The following is a 22,391-nucleotide window of genomic DNA, read 5'->3' as shown; positions in this document are numbered from 1 at the left end:
TTTTTCCCATTGTTCACAGCAAAGTTAAGAATTGTTACTCTTCTCTTTATTATCCATCTTCGTGGACAATCCTTCTTATTCCATCGCTCTCTAACTCGCTTAACCACCATCTTCAGTCTTCCCACTAAAAGCCAAGATGTTGAGTTTGTACACTTTCCTCATGAATCACCTCCCTCCTGTGCCCATCCCTCTCTTCCACTATTCCTCTGCAAAATATTTCTTCTTCTTTTTTTTCCTGATCCACAGTAACATCAAGAGTGTTACTCTCATTATCAGTCTCTGTTGATGAATCACCCACCTCCAACTCTCTCGGCGCCTCACACACAAGAGGAGGAAATCTTATTTCTGACACTGCGTAAGCTATATATGATGTGTGAGCTTTTCTATATTTTCCGAAGAGGAGTGAGGTAAATCACACTCTTTTCGTGGATGGTAAGAAAAAAAAAAAATCGGATTTCTTCTGTTCCTGTCTGAAGCTGAACTGATGGGACACAGTCATTGTCAGTAATTGACACATCTGTCTTTTAGAGAACACATTGTTAAAGATGTAATTACATATTGAAATGGGGAGCTTTTTAAATGTTCCACATAGTTGCTTTTTCTCTACAGCAATAACAGCAGTGCAGAAAAAATAAATCCTAATTTGCTTTGTTTTTAATCAGTTGGTCTGATCCAAGTAATGTGCTTCTTGAACCTCTGAACAAAACCTAATCCAGTTGTTATTTCTTCTCAGGTCAGCTAATGTTGACCACATTTTAGAACTGATTGCAAATATCTACACAAGCAGCCTTATGGAGTTGTAATGTTCACTGTAAAGAAAACCAAACTGTTAAAAATGTAGTAGTTTGATCTTTAAGAGTCATAATGAAGCTCTGTGCTTTAATGAATTGAAAGTAGTGTTAAACACAAAGAAAGTACAGCAGAAGCTGCATAAACCAAAGCACTGGACATCAAATCTGATGATAGAGCTGCAGTAAAGTCAGTAGGATGAGGAACATGAGTTTCTGCATTAAAGTCTGTCATCCCTGGAGTCACTCTGATACTGGGTGCCTTCCTGATAAGTTTTTAACTACATCACTACACTGTGAAATCGTTTCTAATCACATATACTGGACAGATATCTTACACTCTTGTAGAAAACCCAAAACCACTTTTGAACACCTGAATAACATTAAGCTGCCCGGTGGCATTATCTATTCCACAAATGTATTTTAGCACAGATTAATGCATATATCATCTTTGAAGATCATAAGATACTGAGCAAATGATCAAAATTTCTCCTTTCAGCTCCACTTCACTAATGTGACATTATTCAAATAGCGTATGAATAAGTGGACAGAAACCTCCTCTGAATTCAGTGATGTTGCATATTCCCCTCAGCATGCAGCAGCACTCTGATCTCTCCCTGTCTCTCTCACCATCACTAAAACTCATATGTAACCTTTATGTAGTTCCTCAAGCATGCTCATATTAGCACACTTGACACACAAGACCTGATCCACCCTCCTCCTCCTCTGGCACTACACTTTGACTGCCTCCTTCTGTTCGTACTACACCTCCATGTTCCTTTTTCATACTCATGCTATGCTTTTTCTGCCGCCTGTCCATCTCTCTCACTTCGACTAATGTACGACTCTCACTAAGTGGTCCTGCATGACTCTACACCTCTGCCGGCAGAAATCTGGCACTGTGGACGTGCGTGCGTGTGAACGGAGAGCTGTGTGTGTCATGTGTCTGTGTGCTCAGATTTGTTTTGAAATACAGCTCTATCCAAACCTGAACTACCCAAATGGGCAAAGGATTATATCATCCAGAGCAGTGTGTGTTTGTGTGTGCGAGTGAGCGAGTGAGTGAGCGAGCGAGCGAGCGAGAGACACACAGAAAAGGCAAACACGACACACACACACACACTCTAATGCTAGCCAGCAGAGCCAGGAGCAGAGTGAAGAATGGTACCTGTCAGGAGAGGAGGAGACAGGAGAGAGGCGCGATAACGAGACACTCGGAGAGGGATAGGAGGAGTGGAGAGACGATAGAAAGATTAGAGATACATGAAGGAAATCTAATGGAAAAGGGGGAAGGTTGGAGACACAAACTGAAAGTGGAGTGGGAGAGACAGCAGACAGGATGATGAAGAGAGTGACAAGAAGAATAAGAGAGGGTGAGAAAGAATGAAAAGAAGAGATGGACAAATGAACCGAGTGGAGGAGAGACAGAGGCAAACAGACAGGAGCAATAGACATCTGCAGCCCCACAGGCAATACATGGAGGTGCTCCACCTCCAAGGAAAGACACTGGGAGTGTGTGTGTGTGTGTGTGGGTGGAGGTGAATGAATACGTGCCTGTAATTGCAAAAGGAAAGTGACAGAGCAAGTTGGTTAAAGGAGAAAGAAAGAATACACACACACACACACACACACACACACACACACACACACACTCAACTTGTCCTCATATTGACGAGCTTATGTTGCGACAGATGTAGCTGAGCGAGAAAGAAAAAGGGAGGAAAACATAAAAACAAACGAGCACGAGTGAAATGCAGAGGAAGAGAAGAAAAGAAGCAGCGGCAAGTCAAACTTCAGGTCCAGCTGTACGCAAGTCAATGACAGCTTCAGCACTTTTTTTTATAACTAAACTACTCTTCTTTAATAATGAAACAAGTAGAGTTGAAACCAATTAGTCAATCGAGAGAAACTAAAAAAAGAGCAACAATTTTGATAAAGTAATTTCTTTTATAGGAAAAAATAAAATACTCTGAATCTTTTCAGTTGTGATTTTTTTCAAGTTCTCTTAGTTTCCTATGAAAGTGAACTGAATATGTTCTGATAATGTTTGTGCTTGTTCATGGTCATGAGTAAGAGTTAGATGAAAAGATCTACTCCGCTTTCATGAAGTTAGCTTAGCTGGAAGCAGAGGGGACAACAGTCTCTGTCCAGAGGTAACAAATCTACCTACTGACATCTCTAAAGCTCACTAATCAACACGTTATATCCCGTTTGTTTAATTTTTGGAAATGCAGGTGTAAAGTTGCAGTTTTATGGGTGGTTGTGTGCTGGACTATTTCTTGGCTGGGGCAACCTCATCTCATGCCAAGGACAATAATAGACGCATGAGATAGTGCTATAAATCTTCTCATCTGACTCAGTAAGAAAAGCAGAGAAACACATTCCCCAATATGTCAAACTATTCTTTTAAAGATACCATCACATGCTTTAGAAACTTGTGATAAATATTTTTCACTATTTACTGACATTTTATAGACATTAAGATTATGAGGAAAATACACTGTACACTACCCGATAATGAAAATTGATTACTTGCAGCATTAGAAACACATTCTTTTTTCCCCTGCTAAATTCAAAAACTCCCATGCTGCTGTCCATTTGCAAGATGTTGAAGCACATTGATACAACAGAAAGGTTTACTGTACGCTCAGTGATTACATTATTAAAAGAGCGCCTGTGGGCGTCTGTTCATGTATGTTTTGTCTGATTTTTCTATTGCTTTAGCAAATATGTCTTCAAGTGAAAATATTAAGCAGCTTCAAAACGATTACTATTCATCTGGCAGAAGGTTTGCATCAGGGTTTGGCAAGTGTGCATAAGTCAAGATATGTTACAGAACATTTGTATGAATTGAAAAAAAAAAAGAAAAGAAAAAGCAGTCTGTTCTGCAGCAGCTCATAGTTCAGCTCCATCAGTTGTTGTTTTGTCTCAGTTTTCAAGGTTCCTATGCCAGACAGACTTTTCAATGATTTTTTTCTCAATTTAACATTCCTAGCGAACTGCATTTCACCACACTCATCCATTTTAAATAGAGGCTGTCTGATGGGGAAAGGCATACAGCATACTTTAGGCCTAATAATGCAATGAAATATTTAAGATAAAAATAAGTTGTACGATATTTTTATGAAAAAAATCGAGTCGGATTAAGCTGGAAAGTGGCAGACAGGATCGGCAGTCACTTTGAAAAGTAGCTTCAATTGAACCTTTTTTAAATTGAAAATGAAGACGCTTCGTGGAAGTACAATCATTTTGGCCGTCTGTGAAATGAAATCAAGCCTTCCCTGTGTTAAAAATTGATTGATACACAGAACAGTCCATGTACAAAACCCTGGAAGACTTCATCCTCCCCTCCTGATGTAAATCTCTCTCTCTCTCTCACTCCACTCCACTTTTTTTTTCAGACCATGGAAATAAAATAATAAAACCTTCACCTCGGTTACTGTGGATGTAAATCTGTTTTAGTTATTCACACACGATTAACAGGCCTGTGCACTCACACAACAAACTGTGACATGTGCTCGACTTAATTCCCACACTGCCTGCTCTCAGATCAATAACTGCCCTCAGTAAGTAAGCTGTTAAATACGTGGCATTTACTGTCTCTTTCCACATTCACCTAACTGCACGTGTCCTCGTCTATCGGGGGAATGCGGTTAGTGACAGTGGTGTGACGCTGCTGCATACAAACATCATGGCTGTATGACAGACAAAAGGCACAGACATCCGTTTTCTGACCTCAAACTTTCTCAACAGACTACTCAAATGAGTATTAATGCCAAGGATAACTCAAGGATATTTTTACAACAGCTGAACAGAGGTGCTTTATAATTGTGAATAAAGTCAGACTGGGCAGACTCTGTGAATTTGCACTAGGTGCTCAGCAAGCAAATAATGATCATACTCAGCAGCACATCTGGAAATAATATTAAGCTATAAAACAGGCTTATGAGCGTTTTATGAAATAAATTTCGATAAGTCGCAGTGTCTCTGGAGTAGCTTTTGATGTCATTTGGAATTAAGTGGCAGCCAATGAGCCTATAAGTCTGAGCGTTTTTAATCATGCAGTTCCCGTCAGTTCAGAGACGTGCTGCACAAATATCTTGATTTTTTAATTCAGGACATGGCGCCCCTAAAAAGACAAGTAATGAGAATTAATAAGCTTAGAAATGGAAGCAATCATGTTAATGCAAAGTACTTTTATGCAAATAATTCGATGATGATTAAACATTAAAACTTCTTTTTGAATTCAGAATAAGAGTTTTTCATGGTGGGGAGGAGCAGTGTACCTGGTTAAACAACAGTCATGTAAATAACCCTAAGTTATTTATACATGTGGTATAAAGTGCTCTGGAAATTAAGTCCTCTGACATGCACAATCCTTCACCCACAGCTCTGGGCTTCAAAGATAAGGCTTCTGCAGTGCTCTAAATGTGTGTGTGTGTGCGCGCGGGAGAGCATGGTCAATGTATATACCTTGGTTGCTCTGCTTACCACCGGTGCAGTGTGTGGTGTGTCTACTTTATATCTATATCTGACTCGCACACTCCCTCTTCCTTATCGACAAGCCAACAATGTGAGAGACGCGGCCGTTGTCAAGCTAACAGGATACAACTGAGGGCATAGCAGGACCTGCAGGCACATTAAGCCAACATTGGCTTGTGCAGTGAAGCCCGCCGACTCCTAATTGAATTGATAGAAAGTATGGAGAGGGGATAGGGGAAGTAAAGGGGAGAAGAATTGATGAGGAAAACAGAGAGGAGGAAAGAAAACAAGGGGGAAGGGACCTGAGAAGGAAAATTGAGAGAGAGACACAAGGAGAATGAGAGGAGGTGAAGGAGGAGTAATGTGGAGTCCATGGAAGCATGTCTACGACGAGAGAGAGAAGGAAAGCAAAACAAGAAAGATGGCCGGGGAATAGATGTGTGTAAAGCGGCAATGGGATGAGAAAGGTGAGAAAGAAAAGTGACAGAGCGGCTTGATAAAGAGAATGCAAACTAGAGAACAATATAATTACAGAGGGAGTGTGAACGCGGTGAAAGAGGGATGAATCTATTACTGAGTCGTGATGGTAAATAATGAAGGAAGAGAAACAAAGGAATTAATGAAAGATAATGAAAAACAAAAAGGTGGGATTGGAGGTAAATTTAGGGTGAGAATGAAATTGTTGACTGCAGAATTGGCAATAAAGCTCCTTCTCCATGACTACGATTAATGTGCCCCTCAGGAAATCAACCCCAAAAACTATTTCACTGGAGTTTCTACCCAAATTAACACAAAGTCGAGGCGATACAAAGCCAAAAACTTAGTGCAGAATAAAACTCTCCTGCTGAAGTTGAAGTTATCTGCCAACTGATTAAATACATGCCAGACGGATCTTTGCACCAATAAGATCGGTCAAACAGGGCGATGTCATCTTATCACGCAGAAAACGGGCAACATGGGTTCTCCCCTAAAAAATGAACAGAGGCACTTGTGATGTTTTATCCTCATGTCTCACCTTAATGAGGTCTCCTAGCAGCTTGTTGGCTTCGGTATAGGCCTTCTTCACCTCCTTGAACTTATTTCCCAGTCCCATACTGTGAGCCTGCAATGAACCAAAGTGAAACAAATAACAGCGGGAATGAGTGCACTGAATCTTTTTCTTGTCCTTTTGAGGGAAAAGACGATACATTCTGTGATTTAAGGGCATAATTTGTGTAGTGACACCCACAGCTTTTAAATTTATGGCAAAGACGCTTGCCTAGCAAAGGTCAGATGGGCCGGTATCATATTCTACTGGAAACTGTAATTTGGTACATACTGTAGCGCATTTGTTTAGTTGCTAATATAAACAGGTCACAACTGGACCCCAGGATGTGCTCACCCATATTTTAACCAGTAGGTACACAGTATTGTGGATTCACCCTGTGAATACTGTGTACCTACTGTGTACCTACCAGTGTAACAGTGCACAGTGCAGACACCATAGACCCGAGGTTGTACTTAATGTACCATACCGGCATTAAACAAACGGCACAATAAGTTATTCAAGAAACATTTTTAGTCAGTTTCTAAAACAGTGCCTCTGATGACTTCCTCGCTTTCATTTTAGTCACATTTCCTACATCTGTAGTAACTTTGAACACAAACATGTCAAAAATAAAAGTGTATTTCTAAAATATTATTCATACTTTGTCAGTAGTAGGAGAACAAGTCTATTTTTCTTCAGAATATTATATATTTTTAAAACTAAGACAGTACAAGGCTGAAAAATTCTTTGAATATGAAACATTTTATTTCCTCTGTCAGTGAAATTAAAACAAGTGCACAAACAGTTGCACTGAGGTAGAGTTGCATTCAACAGTGAATATAAATGCAATGTGATGCTGCGCTAATCCTGTGTTTACATGCTTTCATACGCACAGACCAAAGAATGTGACAAAGAGCTTTGTGAAATGCATTTGAATGCATTTACTTATAGACACAATATATAAAAAAGCTTGCTGTACCTGGAAGTGAAGGTTGGTGTATTGTCCACCGGGGATCTCGTTCTCATAGACGTCAGCGTTGCCAGATTTCATGGTGGCAGTGCAGTCGAATGGCGCATACAGACCTCTGGCTACTTCCCAATATTCACTGTAGTCAAACACTTTCTCCAGAGCGATTCCTGCAACAGAGCAGAGCAAAATGACATCTCGATGGTCATGTGCATATTTTCTTTCAATGGGGTTGATTTACTAATGAGTTTATTGTAATGATATGCTATGAAAACACTGAAACTTTAAAACATAAGCTGTAACTTCCTGGTCATCTCTCCTGAAAAGACAGAACTGATGTACTGTTCACTGAAATACACTGAATATGAGCTTCATTTATTTATTTTTGGCAGTACTTTGTCCACCAGAACAATTCTGTAAGGTAGGGATGGATAGACGCCACAGTGCTGGTTTTTTAAGCTTCAGGTCCTCTTTCTCAAACTCGTCAGCAGGAGAAACCAAAATGTCAGCAGAGACATTTCTTCTCTCTCTATACACACTAATCTGCCAGGAGCTCACTTTTTTTGACAACTCTTAAAAATTGCATTACATCCTTTGAACACCACGAAGAAGCCTGAACTGCAGTGTAGGTTGTGTTTTATTAGCCTGTAAGCGCGCTCTTGAAACCTGACTGAATTTCCGCCTTGCTTTGTCGCATCAGAGCCGCTCATTGAATCCCTGTGATTCTTTAAACAAACAAACAAAAAAAAACCATCTGTTGCTCATGTTCTCGATATTCAGTTTAGGGCGCGCTAAAGCTAATCTACCTTGAGAAAAAGAATCTGCTTTAATGTGCGACAGAAATGGCAGCATGTGGCGCTTTTAGCTAATGAGACAAACTTAGATCGCTACATCCACAACGAGCTTGAATTTTTAGGATTCAAAGGGAGTACGTACTCCAAAAAGTGTTTGTGTGCTTCCAGTGTGATCCTGGCGGGGAAATGGAGCTTCTGTGAAATTAATGTGAAATTAATGTGCATGTGGTTGCTCCTCAAATTCAGCTGCCTGCCAAGCAAGCCAGTAATTAGGTCCATTTCCTTCTCTGTTTGAGAACACCATTTTTTGTAGCTTTAATTTATGCTTCCATAGAGAAATTACAGCCTCAGTTTACAAGGGGAAGTGATTGGCATGTTCGTGGCGACAGCAGCCTCTGTTGATTCAGGTCAAATTTCCAGACATCTGCCGAGGTCCCCTTCATGTACAACTCCCTTGGAGGTAGTGGGAAAAACAGATATATCTACGAAATAAGTAGCAGAGCAGCAACTGTGAGTTCTCCCCGCTGACAACACAAAGAGTTCCTCCCCTTTATTAAACTGTGGATACATCACACTCTGCTCTGCTGTACTGCAGCCACTGTGGCTGTTAAAAAAGAAGAAGCTGTCATGTCTGGTTCTTTTGTGATGGATTATTAAATATCGGTGTAAAATGAAGAAGAGGACAAACTGTAGTTCTCTGACTGATACCAAAACCATTTACATCTACCCTAGCTGCTTTGATTTAGCATCACATTGACTACATCAGTCCTGATATGGTAATGAGGAAAATGCATCAAATCGGCACAGAGAAAGAAAGGGGGTAAACTGTCGACGTGATTTAGAGTTTTCCTTTAATATGCTCACTCAACCAGCTTCAGTTGTGAGGCCAGTGCCTTAATAAAGGGCAGCACTTACAGTATCCTTATCTATCAGTGGTGCATAATAATACCTTTTTGGTTTTTGACCTCTTACAAGACAGCAGTGTCTAATTGGGTCCTCTTGTTATATTTCTGACATCTATGAGATATCTGTGACCCTGCTAAACTTCTCAAATGGTTTCAATGAAATCCTTATTTGCGCCCAAAAAGAGGTAAAAGTATCCAATAAAAAAATGAAGCAAAGACCAGAAAAATAAATACAAACTTGTGCAGCATAAGTTTTAATTCATCATATCATATGATCTCTAGAAACAGATATCTACATATGAATGCAGAACCTGTGGGCATGGGACAAGTTGACTCATCGTGTTTGACCATACAAGTAAACAGTCCATGTACAGATCAAAAGAGGTGGAACGCACCCAAGAGTCCGATGACAAGTTAGCTAAACTTATCTCATGCAAAGGATAACTGCTGGCTATACCAGAAGCCAGACACACTGGCCATTGGAGAGTTTCGGCAATTATGCCATACTCTGATGGAGAATGGATTGTTGTCCGGTATGAAAGGAACCGAAGACTGTACCGGAACTGGGACCAGGGTGGCAGGTCCATCTGGGGGATGGACCGTGCACCTCCTGTTCCCTTCAGGGGACAGGCTCAGTTTCCCTCCCTAACCCTAACCCAACAGATTTATCTGTCGACCCAAAGAAGAAGCTAAACATAGTTCCATCTCAACCAGTTAAACATTGCATGCACATCGACGCATCAGTATTAATCTTATAATGTCTTGTAAAACAATATCGGTCACAGAGGACATGTTAGTGTAAAATGAGTACTTGAGTACTAACTACAATTTACCTGTAATACATCTGGACTTTTAGTTAAGTGACATTTTGAAAGCAGAAGTACATTTAGATTGGTGTATTTGTATGTTTGCTATGGTAATGGGTCTGAGTACTTCTACCACCGCTGATTTTTATCAACCAACATGGATTTTAGAGAGAGGGTTTGTGGGGAGACAGCTGAGCTACAGCATCTGCCAGGAAAAAAAAAAGCCTAGTTTCCTGAGCAGAAGTCTAATTAGCCAAACCCCACACCTGTGTGAGCTGGAAAGTCCAAGGAAAGCAGAAAGTAAAGTTGAATCAACTAACTGCAGTTAGCAGAAAAGGGCTTTGGCGAGGAGAGATGGCAGGAGCACCTTTATCCACTAAGAGGAAAGTTGGCCTACGATTAAAAGGTTTCTCCTTTAAATATGGAGAATAGCTAGCAGTGCTGTGGATACTGATGTTTGGTAAATTAGGCTGGAGCTAAATACAGCATTAAAAACAGTTATTTTTTCTGGACTGCCGGTTGCACTTCCAAAATCATCAATCACCGCACCGCTTTATTGTATGTGCATGAATACCACAGACATGCAGGCACACAAGGCACATGTGCGCACACACATCAGTCATTTAGATGGCTGCTTGGCAGTGACAAAGTGCCGTCAAGATACAACTCATTAGCAGCGCAGACTCACTAATGCAGGAGACAAACACACACACACACGTGTTTGCTGCCTTGAGCATGTTCTCTACACCAACACATGGTTGTAGACAGACAGCCCCACACATACACACACACACACAGTGTTTGTGGTTGATGAGACGATGAGAGCCAACCAAGACGCTTAGATGAAGACAGATGAGACATGAGAAGATTCAGGAAGAGGAGAAAATTGAACACAGATGAAGGGGAGAGATGAGGGAGGTGAACCCAAAGCTAACTGTGTTGGCTCACCTGTCTGTGGTTTTTAAGCGCCTACATATAATGTGCGTATAGTGTCCGTTCTTGGGTGTTTATCATGACCGCTGCGTTGTCGAGGAAGCTGAAAATTCCTTTGTTAAATCCATGCATGATGAATGAGAACAGGCGGTAAATGCCATGTCAGATAAACAAAAGGGACGCTTTAATTTGTGACGTCGTGTGAATATGTATGGATGTGTCTGCCGTGGCTGAACTAAATAAACAAACTGACAAGCTTAAAGACAAATTAATTAACCAGAGAAGTGCTGCTTTGGATGTTTCATCACGACAAAGAGATACTGTGGGAGATACTGATGGAGAGCACACACAGAGAGAGAGGGAGTTTGAGGGAGTGAAATAGGCATGTAAAGTGCTGTTAATTGCTTTGTTACTGAGTGAGAGGGAGCGGAGAGGAGGAGGATGGAGAGACATTGTGAAAGAAGCGGGGGTGACGGGAAGAGGCATGAGAGCCGAGAGAGGGAGGGGAGATAGAGGAGGCAGAGCGCACTGCACAGCGCTGATTACTGCTTTGTAACAGAGTTGGGAGGGAGTGAAGGAAAGCAGTAAACAGACTGAGGTCAGGAAGGTATGAAGTATCCAAGGTAGTGCTCTGCTCCACTTGATTACAAAAGTAGTGAGATAGGCGACGGGATGTGGGAGAGGCATAAAGAGATGAAAAAGAACAGACGAGCACAAGGTGACAGGTATAAAAGAATTTGGAAGCGAGAAGGAGTTTGTGTGCATGTGCATGCATAATGCATGTTCTGGGGTCAACTATGGGTATATTTTAAGTACGCACATGTGTGTGTATGTATCCCGGTCTCAAGTGAAGCAAATTGAAATTCCACGAATAAACTGACACACTTGAAAACCTCTTACTCTTGAGTAATGACCTTGTCTTCTCCCCTTCTCTACTTTTTCTTTCTCTCTAATTGATATTCTGTCACCAAACCGGACTGTATCTGAATGATGGAAGAGTTTCTCTGGGAACATGACGTATTACATCAAAGTGTCAAACTTTGATGCTGTAATATGTCCTGTACAATATAAGCCAGCTGCAGAGGACAGGCATGAACGTGTTGCACTTAGCTGTGGCCCACATGTGTACATTAGATGGAAAGAGTAGCAGTGAAGCAGGAGGTTTTCCTTTCAAAGCACAAGACCCCGATCATAGTCAAGACACAGCATGCCTTAATAGCTCTTTCTCTGTGTCGCTTTATGGACTATTAAAGAATTTGCTTCCTTCCTCTGCGACAGATCCCTCTCTCTGTATGATTGTTAAATATTGCTGCAGAAACAACGAGCCTGGAAAGGAAACTCATTCACTTTGAAGGACACCCTGAGGGACTAACAGCACCGAGACCTGATGTTTACTGTCATCCTTGGCTTTAAAACATTAGTGTAGCTGTGCTGCAAATATTAATATGACAACACATTGGCTGTTTGGCCGCTCATCCATGGAAATTAGGGGTGGCACAAAGAAACAAAAAAAACACAATTTAAATCGACCCAGAAATGCGAGCAGCAGTCTTTAAAGAGCTCACCAACTGAAAATCTTGTTTTTAATGACAGGCACTTTACCCTTTAATCTTGCTCATATACTAATGAAAACATAGTTATGCATATTGTATACCCTTACACACTGGACGTTTAAGTATAACTGAAACGTTCTTCCTCCAAGATACACAAGTTATTTTAAAGGTAAACTGTAAGGTCTCTGTAAAATAGTACAATTTGCAGGTAGACCATTATTAATTATTATTTTTGGGGCATTTTCTGCCTTTATTTGACAGGACAGCCTAAGAAAACTGAGACAGAATGGGGGAAGACACAAGAAAAGTAGCACAGGCCAGAGTCGAACCCGGGTCACTGCAGCGAGGACTCTTGCATACTTGCCTCGCATACTTGATAGCCATTAGTGAGGGAATTCTCTGAAGGCTGCATGATTATCAAAAACACAGCTCACAGGAAATAATGTCTCTCTTATTCCCAGAGGCAGGAAAAAAAAAAAAAAAAAACACATCATCATTGCAGACTAAAAAGAAGGCCTTGGCACCATTTTAAAAACATCATCTACATTTAACCACCATGCAACAGCAAACAACGTCTAATGTTCATACCCGGCTGCACTACAGCAGCAGACAGTGCATTAGCTGTGTCGTGTGAATATGGTATAAACAAAATTAGCGAGGCTTTCGCTGGTTCTGAGTAATGGAAATGAGCCATCAGATCTGGTTAGTGGAGCCGAGTCGGTTTTCCCAGTTGCCTCTCTCTACATAACTAAGCGGTAAACTTCACATCAGTTTTAATTCCTTCAGCCGGCTTCACGTTCTTTTAATTTGAACAGCAGTTTTTCAACTGGCTGTTTTAATGTATTTTACAGCCGACACCCATCGCTGTGGGAGGCAGAGGTCGCTCTCAGAGAAAACTGTTGTTGAGCAGCAGCTTTCACATTTAGCATGATGGATATAAGACCACCTTACACGTGGCTACAACCAATATTTTATAAACAGGCAGATGTGTTTATGAGCATCACATAAATCTGCTGATACTTCTGAACTGTCCAGAATTTCATGGGTCAAGAATGTTTTCAGTGACACCAATTTTGGCCAGGAAGAGGCCGGCACGCTCAATAAAATCTGATGCTGACATGGTAGGCTGGTCAGTTGATTGAGTTCAGCTGGGCCTCCAGGGCCCAAAAACTGGCCCATGTGCTCACTCCTTTTCATTCATCCTCTTTGCTGATTACCATGCCCCATTGTTCATTCTTGTTAACTTTAGTTTTAATAAATTACATTTGTTTAAGTACAATTCCTGTGTGGCCTTTTTACATTGAGCCACACGACAGTCTTCTCATAATTGCCTGTGCACATTATCACTGAGCGTTAATGCCTTAGCCTCTCTGACTTAGGGCTGTAATTAGTGACGCACTATGTCGTTTATTGACTTATTGATTGGACCCCCACTCATCCTTTTCCCTTCCCACCGCCCCTCGTGTAAAGCAGTAGACTCTCAGACAGGAAAGTAGTAAAAGCTTTATGTGGATATTTTAAGCATACTGTTCTTTACTGTACAAACTGTTTGTGGTGAGTGATTTTATTAAATGTAACTACTCAAAATAATTAAATAACTTCCTTTGCCTCTCTTCTACCAGAAACAGTTTCCCCTATGAGACCTTGCAATACTTTTGAAACCAGCTGTCTGTTGTCTGGTGCCAACGTTCATGTTGGCAGGTTGGTGTCTGCGTGACTTACCGGTGTCAAGTTTGGTCCCCTTGGCGCAGGCAACGATGGCGCCCATGCTGGGCTGAGAGGTCATCCCGGCCATAGAGTCGACCTAGAGGGTGACAAGCAACGTGAATACAGGTTGACTAAAAAGCCATCAATGTTCAAGTGTAATCAGTTTGAACATGTGCGTACAGTTGTCCAAATGTATGTAAGTTTAATATAATGAAAGCACGACTAATATAGGACTTTTGAGAGTGATATTTGGCGGTTCAACGCTGCGGACTCTCAGATATGTCTACGATAGATATATCACAGGCTCTAATGATGAGTAATGAAAAAACAACAATTTAACAAAAAAAAAAGTGCAAAATTTTTACCTCCCAAAACTTTTCGGTCTTGGCTGTCTTCCCTGACTTATGAAGTGTGCTACTGTGCATAAATGATTTATTACTTGGCAGTGAAAAGATTAAGTTTAACCAAGTAAAGCAATGGAACCGTAAACAAATGTTTCCAGTGGGTGTGTCTGCTCCACGGTGGACAGCCACTTGTTTCTTTGCGTTACAAGGAGCTGAACAGCAGAACGGTCAAAAACTGCAAATACCAGCCAAGTGTTTTAATGAAACTGCCCATGCTGGCAGCATGCGTCAGTGAACACAGTAAGGGAATTGTTCCTGGCTTCAAGTGTTGTTCCAGCTTTGTTTCAGTGACATTTCACAATACCACAGCAACTGGTAGAAAATATATGTTTGTTCATGTTGTTAGGATTAATTTGTGGGTGGACCTATGAAAGTTCTCTCTTTCAGTAACTTTCATCAGAAATAAGATTATTTTGGTGGATGCTCTGCTGACTGAGCTAAATGACACCTCGTTTTAAAATCTATTTCATAATGTTTTATACATGAAGAAGAAAAAAATGCAGCACATGGACTGGACCTTAACACGATAGAACAGACATGATGAATACTCACTGCGACGTCCACCACGTCAGCTCCAGCCTCGGCACAGGCCAGCATGGCGGCCACGCCAGCACCAGCTGTGTCGTGTGTGTGCACATGGATGGGTACATCAGGGAAACGGTCTCTCAGAGCACCTACCAGAAGCTTGCTGGCCTCTGGCTTCAGCAGGCCAGCCATATCCTGGTAATACGGAGAGATAAGAGCGGGAGACATGAGTGGCAAAAGGATTGAAGGAAATATTCCACATATGTTACCATGAATTTTGTCTTTTACATTATTTAAACATTTCTATCTGGCCAGGAATCCCGGACAGGGAAAAATTAACCCAGAAGTAGACCTTAATGTAGATGCCTAATCCGGTTTAAAGTGGATTTCTGTAACACATTTACATTTTGGATATGGAGTCCTGGACTAAGTTACACAAGACTGATTTCAACCACCTGTTTAAGCTCTCATTAATGAGAGCACTGGCCCTCAGGCTGCTCATGAAAGCTGGAACGGACTGCAAAGTGCTGATAATTTGGTGGAATCGGATGATAAAAAAAAAAAAAAAAAAAAAAAGGCAAAACAAAAGCAGAAAAAACATATTCAACACCAAAATCCTGCCAGTGATTAGGGCTTGGAAAGGACCACTGACTATTCTCCAAATAATCAATGTGTCTCTGCTGATAAAAAGCATTAATCTGAAGATAAAACTGACACTTTGAGGGTTAAATAAAGTCATTTAGTCCAATCTGTAACCCAAATCTTCTATCACGAAATATGTGGAGTTAATCCAAAACAAACTACAGAATGTTTCTCTTGTGAGGATGATTAGAATGTATAAATTATAATTGATATTCACAGAAATTCATAGACAGAGCATAGATATATGATTTTGCTCCCTTTGGTGATCACTGCACTCCGTGGAGTTATAATGCGCGCTCAGTTCATCTTTTAAGTTAACCTCATTAGCCGCCCAAGCCTTTTATGAGACTGCCACTGCTGTGTGTGATGGCTCACAGCAGTGGAGCATCATTTCATGTTTGAAAATATTCTGCCCTGCTTGTACAAGTTATGTCAATGTTCAACAGTTGACATGCGAGAGTTTATTTTTTTAAATTAAAATGCGTGTTTGTGTGTAAAAGGCTTTTACTTTCTTCTTTTATTTTTGTATTCAGCTCAACATCAGCCAACTTTCTGGCATTTCTGTAGAAGCATCAAATGTGACAGAAATAGTGGTGGAGCTTGTTGTCAGGCAGGTAGTCTTATTTAAACATATTTAAAGCAGTGAGACACACACTGCAGCTTGCACACATGTTTAAATAATAGAAACCATGTCTTGGTGTGTCACTTTAGATTAAACAAACCAAATACAAGAAAGTCTGCATCCAAATGCTACTTAAAGTGCACACAGCCATGTTAACGCAGGCCCTGATTATGATGACACGCATGCATACATGTGTAGAAGAGTGTGTACACAAGCCTGAGCGAAAAAGTGCTTGGAAAGACTCGTTCGAGCTGGTTTTATGTTATGGCAGATGGACAGGGATTTCCACACAGACACAAACAATAAGTGCCAGAAATAGAGTCTTTCGATTATCACAGGGAATAAAGAAGTTGGCTTATTGTAGAACTCTAAATAGCAGTGAACGACTCTCGAAGCAGACACTCGCATGGATCGCATCTTTATTTCCCCCACCTTGATGCACAGGATGTGGGTCCCGGCTTTGACAAGCTCGTCTGCCAGTTTCAGATAGTAGTCCAGGGAGTACTTCTGCCTCATTGGGTCAGACACGTCGCCCGTGTACGAGATGGCAGCCTCCACTACGCCGCCTGCTGCTCCTGCAGCCTCCATGCCCAGCAGCATGTTTGGCACGTAGTTCAGGGAATCGAACACACGGAAGATGTCCATGCCATTCTCCTTTGCCACCTCGCAGAACCTGGTGGGAGGGAGAGGAAACTGGTGTAAGCAGCACAAACATTAAAAAAAATCCACATACAAAGCAAAAACAGAGGAAGACGAGGGAGACTGTCAAGACAAACTGTACAAACAGTCACTCTCATACATATAATGAGTTTGTCTTCATGCACAGCACATCCTGGATAATGGAGCACATCCGGGTTGGGATAAGCCGTTTATATCCACCTCCATATCACCACTCATAAATTTCGCTGTACCTGCATAAATACAATATTTTCACTATTTCCATGAAAAGTGAGCTTACACACCCTAAGGGAGCCCACAATAACACACAAATGTATACCTGCCTCATTATCCAGCCTGCAAGTGGTAAATCTCTCCGATTATTGCCTTGGCCCAGGTATCCTAATCACGTTTCTCATAACTGGGTGAGCGCTTACTAGAGCTGTGTTACTCTGAATGCAATATTTACACACGCTGAGAGCTTTTGTTTTGCCAAATAAACAGACACACTTAATGTTGTGCCATGAGAGGATTACCAGTGCAACGTCTGCGTGTCCAGTATTTATTTAGCGCTACAATGCATACAAGTATCGTGTTTGGCACAGAATCAACAATTCTGCACAGTACTGCAAGTCTGACTCAGATGATATAATCAATATTCATGTGAATCAAAACGTTTAGTTTTTTCTGTGAAGAAGATCTAGTTAGCAGTCATTTGACCCTTTCAATGCACCTGGCGTTTTCGATATATTATAATTGCACATCCCTCTTGCTGCAGAGTGTGCCGTGCTGTGACCCTGTGACACGCACTTTAAATCAAGTAAAATGGAATGAAATTACACTTTGATCTGATTTAGTTAATGAAGACGTTCGGGCCACTTTGCTGTGGGCTGTCGCGCCGCAAACGTTGAGGGGGAGGAGAGTGAAAGGAGGAGGGAGCAAACAGATCAAAGCCATTAATCACAATCATGTGCAAATTTTCAGTGGCACTCCTCCCCCTGTGGGACACCGTCAGAGGGGACTGTGAGCGACAGTCAGGATAGAAAAAGGGGGCCTGAAAGAGAAAGATGTGTGTGAGAAATGAATGGAGGTATAAAAAAAAGAGTGGGGGATAAATAATGACTATATGACAGAAGAGCAAAAAACGGAGGATGGGGAGGTCTGCAGGTGTGTGATTCAATGGGAAGGAGGGAGGAGGAGAGAGTTGCATTAGTCCTAAAGCCACTACTAATTTATTTGAGGTGAGAGAAATGACTCTGTGCATGTGTGTGTGTCCTTGTCTGTGTTGGTATGTGGAACTGCAGGCAGGTGTGTGTGTGTGTTTGTGTATACATGAGTCATCTCACATCATCGAGGCAGCTTGTGAATCCATTTGGAAAAGTGTTTGAGCCATGTGTATACGTGCGTAAAGGCACACAAGTATTTATGGCTCTAAATGCATTACTGGGTACATCTGTATCAATGATGTGTGTGTGTGTGTGCGTGTGTGTACAGTATGTGTGCGTGTGTGAAATGTGTGCAACTCACTGAGGCAACAGGAAAACGGCAACCAAATTGACCTGACTAAATGTGTGTGTCGGCTGTGTGGTTTGTGGGTAGCTACCGGACAGTGTATATCCATTTAGATATATTTAGAGAGAGAGCAGCTGTGTCTGAAAGCGTCGGGCTGCATATAAATAGAGACCGATCTTCAGAATGTAGGTAAAATATTCACAGACAAATGCATAATTTTCTATGTATTAGTCAGGGCAAAAATAAATACAACATTAATCAGATATTTAAAGCAACTCCTGCTTTCAAGTTAGAAACTCCTCTGCTCAGGAATGCCACGAGATGAGGTTGAACGCTTTGGAAGTTAATGATACTGTTTGTATGAGATACTTATGCATAGTAGGTGTGTTACCTACAGTAGAGAGATCAGTAGTTGCCATCAGCTCTGTGGAGTAATACTCAGTGTGCTGCACAGTCGGGCCTAGACGTATGAATACTAGAGTTCTATGATTGAGATCATGAGGAGCCAAAAGAAACGATGCCTGACAGTGAGGTGAGAATATACTTTAGGATACATGCACTACAGATATTGATATCCATTCGGTAGGTCTTTTTTTAAGTGGCTTATACATGTGTGTTACAGGAGGTATGTTTAAGTACTTCAAAAAACTCAGACTACAACTATCAGATAGAAGGGGTAATCAATGTAGGTCATTTACATGTATGAATTAATGATTGATCAATTGCGTTGAACAGAAAAACTAAATAAAAATTAAAATCCAGATGTTGTTGAAAAGGTGAAAAAGCCAATATGACATGAGAGGGAAGAGAAAGGACAAAGGAAATCATTGTATTTCATTTAGCAGGGTGAATATATTGAGCATTGATTGATTAAAACAACAGCCGTCACTTTTTTCATTCAAATGAAAACTTTGCCTTCAGACAGCAGCTGTAGTGAGAATTCATGAATATGTATATGATTCAAATTTAGATTTTTGTTAAACAAGCAAAAAAATTAATGAATAAAAAAAGACAATAGTTATTAGGAGTGGGTGTTGTCAGCTGGAGCTTCAGCCTACACCTTTTAAGGTCTGTAGAAAATCGGTTGCTTTTTAACGTAATGTACTTCTGCTTCTATGGGTTTGCTGAATTGCTCACGCAATTATTATTCATAGTGCAATTTTACTTTGAATTTCAATAATATAACCTATGCTGTGCTACGTCCCAGGTTACCATGGAAATGATCCAGCCGGGGGACATTTTCTAAACCATATGGCAGCGACAAACAATGAAGCAGGAGGAGAAAAGAAAATCTCATTCAAACTGTTGTTTGTCAACAATTCAATAAAAAATGATTTGACAGTGAATAATGCTTAATGGGAAAATGACAAAGTACATCCAGAGTTATGACAGCTCTGATGTAACTGTATGCCACATACTGAGCACTTCACTTATATAGATTATACAATAGACAACGCACATTAACGTAGTGTGTGCATAGACTTATACTTGTGTGCGTCACTGTGCGTTACTGGAGACTGCATTTGGAAAGAAATATCAAAGATATTCATAGTAAGACGCTCGGTGGTGATACTGTTAGCTCTTAATAATTTGATTGTTTAATAATTGAATTCAATTTTAAATAAATGAAAGGATAAAATGTGTGTGTGAGTGAGTGACTCACTTGAAGACTGCATTGTCAGGATAGTTGGTGTAGCCCACGGCGTTGGCGCCTCTCAGCAGCATCTGGAAGGGGACGTTTGGGATCAAAGCTCTCAGCTCCTGCAGCCTCTTCCATGGACACTCAGACAGGAAGCGCATGGCCACATCAAAGGTAGCGCCTACACACACACACACACACACACACACACACACACACACGAACAAACGCACACAGTTTATTTCAGATGCCATCTCAAGTCTCATCTGTCATCCCAACTTTGATCTCAATTTTAGACTCAGAAACGGATATTTCAAACTTATCACATTACACACCCACATGCACACATAGCACACACACACATATAACACCAATGCCAATGGATGCTCACATTAATACTTGCACATTCATTGTTCATCCCAACACTTCTATCATTTTATTCTAAAGTCGCTTTAAAATCAAAGAAATGTTTCAGTGGAAGAGGAGAAAAAGAGAGAGATAGCAATCTCTCATTTCCCTTTCTGGGGGGAGTAGATTAGCGAATCTCATACCCGTTTATCATATCAGCCAGAAAGCCTCCAGTGGTTTTCTGCTGATCCAACACTGCCATCATTAAATTTCATTTTCCGAGCACCCGTACATTTGGACAAGAAGAGAATATGGAGAGCACAACTGCTTGTTCCTTACACCGGAAGGAGCAGGGATGCTCTGGAAAAACACACATCTTTATCCATTTTTTATTTGCCCCAATTCAGATTTTAGCCCACGTCAGCGTCTCTTAAACTGCTGGTTTGGAGTGGAAATGACTCCGAGCTATCCTATTTGATTTTAAACATATTAGTATTAATTTTTTATGGCATGTGGGATATCGAAACATGATGTAGGGAGAGAAATTCATGTGGGACTGCGGAGTTCACTCGAATCATTTGATAACGGGAAACGGAGACTGACAGCTGGGCCCACATATCAGAACATTAGGCACAGGCACTGCTGAGTCTGCCTCTTTTTGGAAAGACAGGCAGCCTCCAATCTGTCATGAAGATGAGCTGAAATAAATCAGAGAGAAAGATGGAAATGAGCCTGTTACATATTGTCCATGATTGCCGGCAATGTACTTGACATCTGCAGTAATGCAAAGGAAGAGAGAAATATAACTTATTTTGGGACAAATTGTCACCTGGAATATGTGTGGGAATATATAGGGCTGTACCATCTGTAGGGATGTTAAGTAAGAGTACATTTTACAGAAAACTCAATAACAAAACAGTTTGTGTGATCTTATATTGGCAAAGTCTTTACTTCATCCAAATTTCCCCTGCTGGGAAAATAAAGTTCAATGAAATAAACTTCTATCTCAAGCTCATGAGCCAATAAAGTAAAGCCCATGATGAATAAAAATGATTAATATCTATAATTTAAATCGTCAAGCCACATAAACACACACACACACATCTCTGCTGTTATCAGCATTTTTGCTTAAGTGTGCAATTATAGCCCTGATGCATTGGACAGTTTATCCTGCCAGATCAATTTTTATGTCATCTGTGACTTTATTGCACTGGATTGGTCGATTTGCCTTTGTGCCGGCTGGACCTTCATGCTTGTGTGTCCGCTGCCTGTAGCAAGACACAACATGCATCCCCTTAAAAACATGCGAAAGGACCCTGAAACGCCGGCTACACAACTGCAGAGCAGAACAAAGTGCACACACTAAAATGATCACGTACAATAATTAGGAGTCTGTCGCTTCACCATCTGATAAATTCGCCATTTGTGAAACAGATACGGGGAACCATATAGATACATTATGTGACCCAATTCATATTACTGTATCTTCCATGGTGTAGGGAGGAATGCTATATCAGGAAAGGACTTAATCCTCAAAGGGCTTTCACAGGCTTAATCTCTTCAATGATTCATTCTGCCTCTAAGCAGCTGAAACATGTGAAAGCAATATTCCCTATCTAAGATCCCTCTGTGGGGAAAAAAAAAAGATTCTTGCATAGGGACAATGTGTCAGGGTAACGGGCGTTCAATACTCACGTGGTCATCTCCCTTCAGTGATTTATTGTGGTTCTAAGTGATTCGAACACAGCAGAGTGTAATATTCTTTATCTTTGATCACTTTGCAATAAAAGTGCATTGTATAGGGACCTCCTATCAAGAGAGGTACGATTGTTATTCCTCCCGTGGTCACTTAGTGATTTATGTGGAACTGTTTAAAAGGTATAGTTACAAGCCGTCAATGTGGGACTTTGTGTGCTAGAGTTGAACTTTTTACTACGACGTGGAAGTCTAATTTGTTTTTCACAACCAGAATCAATATGAGGCGAGAACATGGCTGCCAACTTGTGCATCTGGGAACTTGGGGTATTGAAAGCTGAGTGAATGAAGGATGTATAGCAGTGAGGATGGGAAACAAACTGTG

General features: G+C 40.9%; 1 protein-coding gene across 4 annotated transcripts in view; it reads right to left on the bottom strand.

The window, feature by feature from the left end:
- Positions 1–22,391, bottom strand: part of pcxb (pyruvate carboxylase b) — a 263,642-nt gene that overhangs the window by 23,960 nt on the left and 217,291 nt on the right. For all 4 annotated transcript variants that reach the window (XM_010753969.3, XM_010753977.3, XM_019255626.2 and 1 more), the window contains 6 exons: positions 19,988–20,144; positions 16,588–16,828; positions 14,919–15,086; positions 13,978–14,059; positions 7,277–7,434; positions 6,286–6,372 (listed from right to left, as the gene is read on the bottom strand). In XM_010753969.3, coding sequence (XP_010752271.2) covers positions 6,286–6,372; positions 7,277–7,434; positions 13,978–14,059; positions 14,919–15,086; positions 16,588–16,828; positions 19,988–20,144 — 893 coding nt within the window. The remainder of the gene's footprint in view (positions 1–6,285; positions 6,373–7,276; positions 7,435–13,977; positions 14,060–14,918; positions 15,087–16,587; positions 16,829–19,987; positions 20,145–22,391) is intronic.

The sequence above is a fragment of the Larimichthys crocea genome, chromosome III (assembly GCF_000972845.2).
Source record: "Larimichthys crocea isolate SSNF chromosome III, L_crocea_2.0, whole genome shotgun sequence".
Classification (NCBI taxonomy): Eukaryota; Metazoa; Chordata; class Actinopteri; family Sciaenidae; genus Larimichthys; species Larimichthys crocea.
The sequence above is the reverse complement of the archived record's forward strand: the minus strand, read 5'-3'. Positions and strand labels throughout refer to the sequence as shown.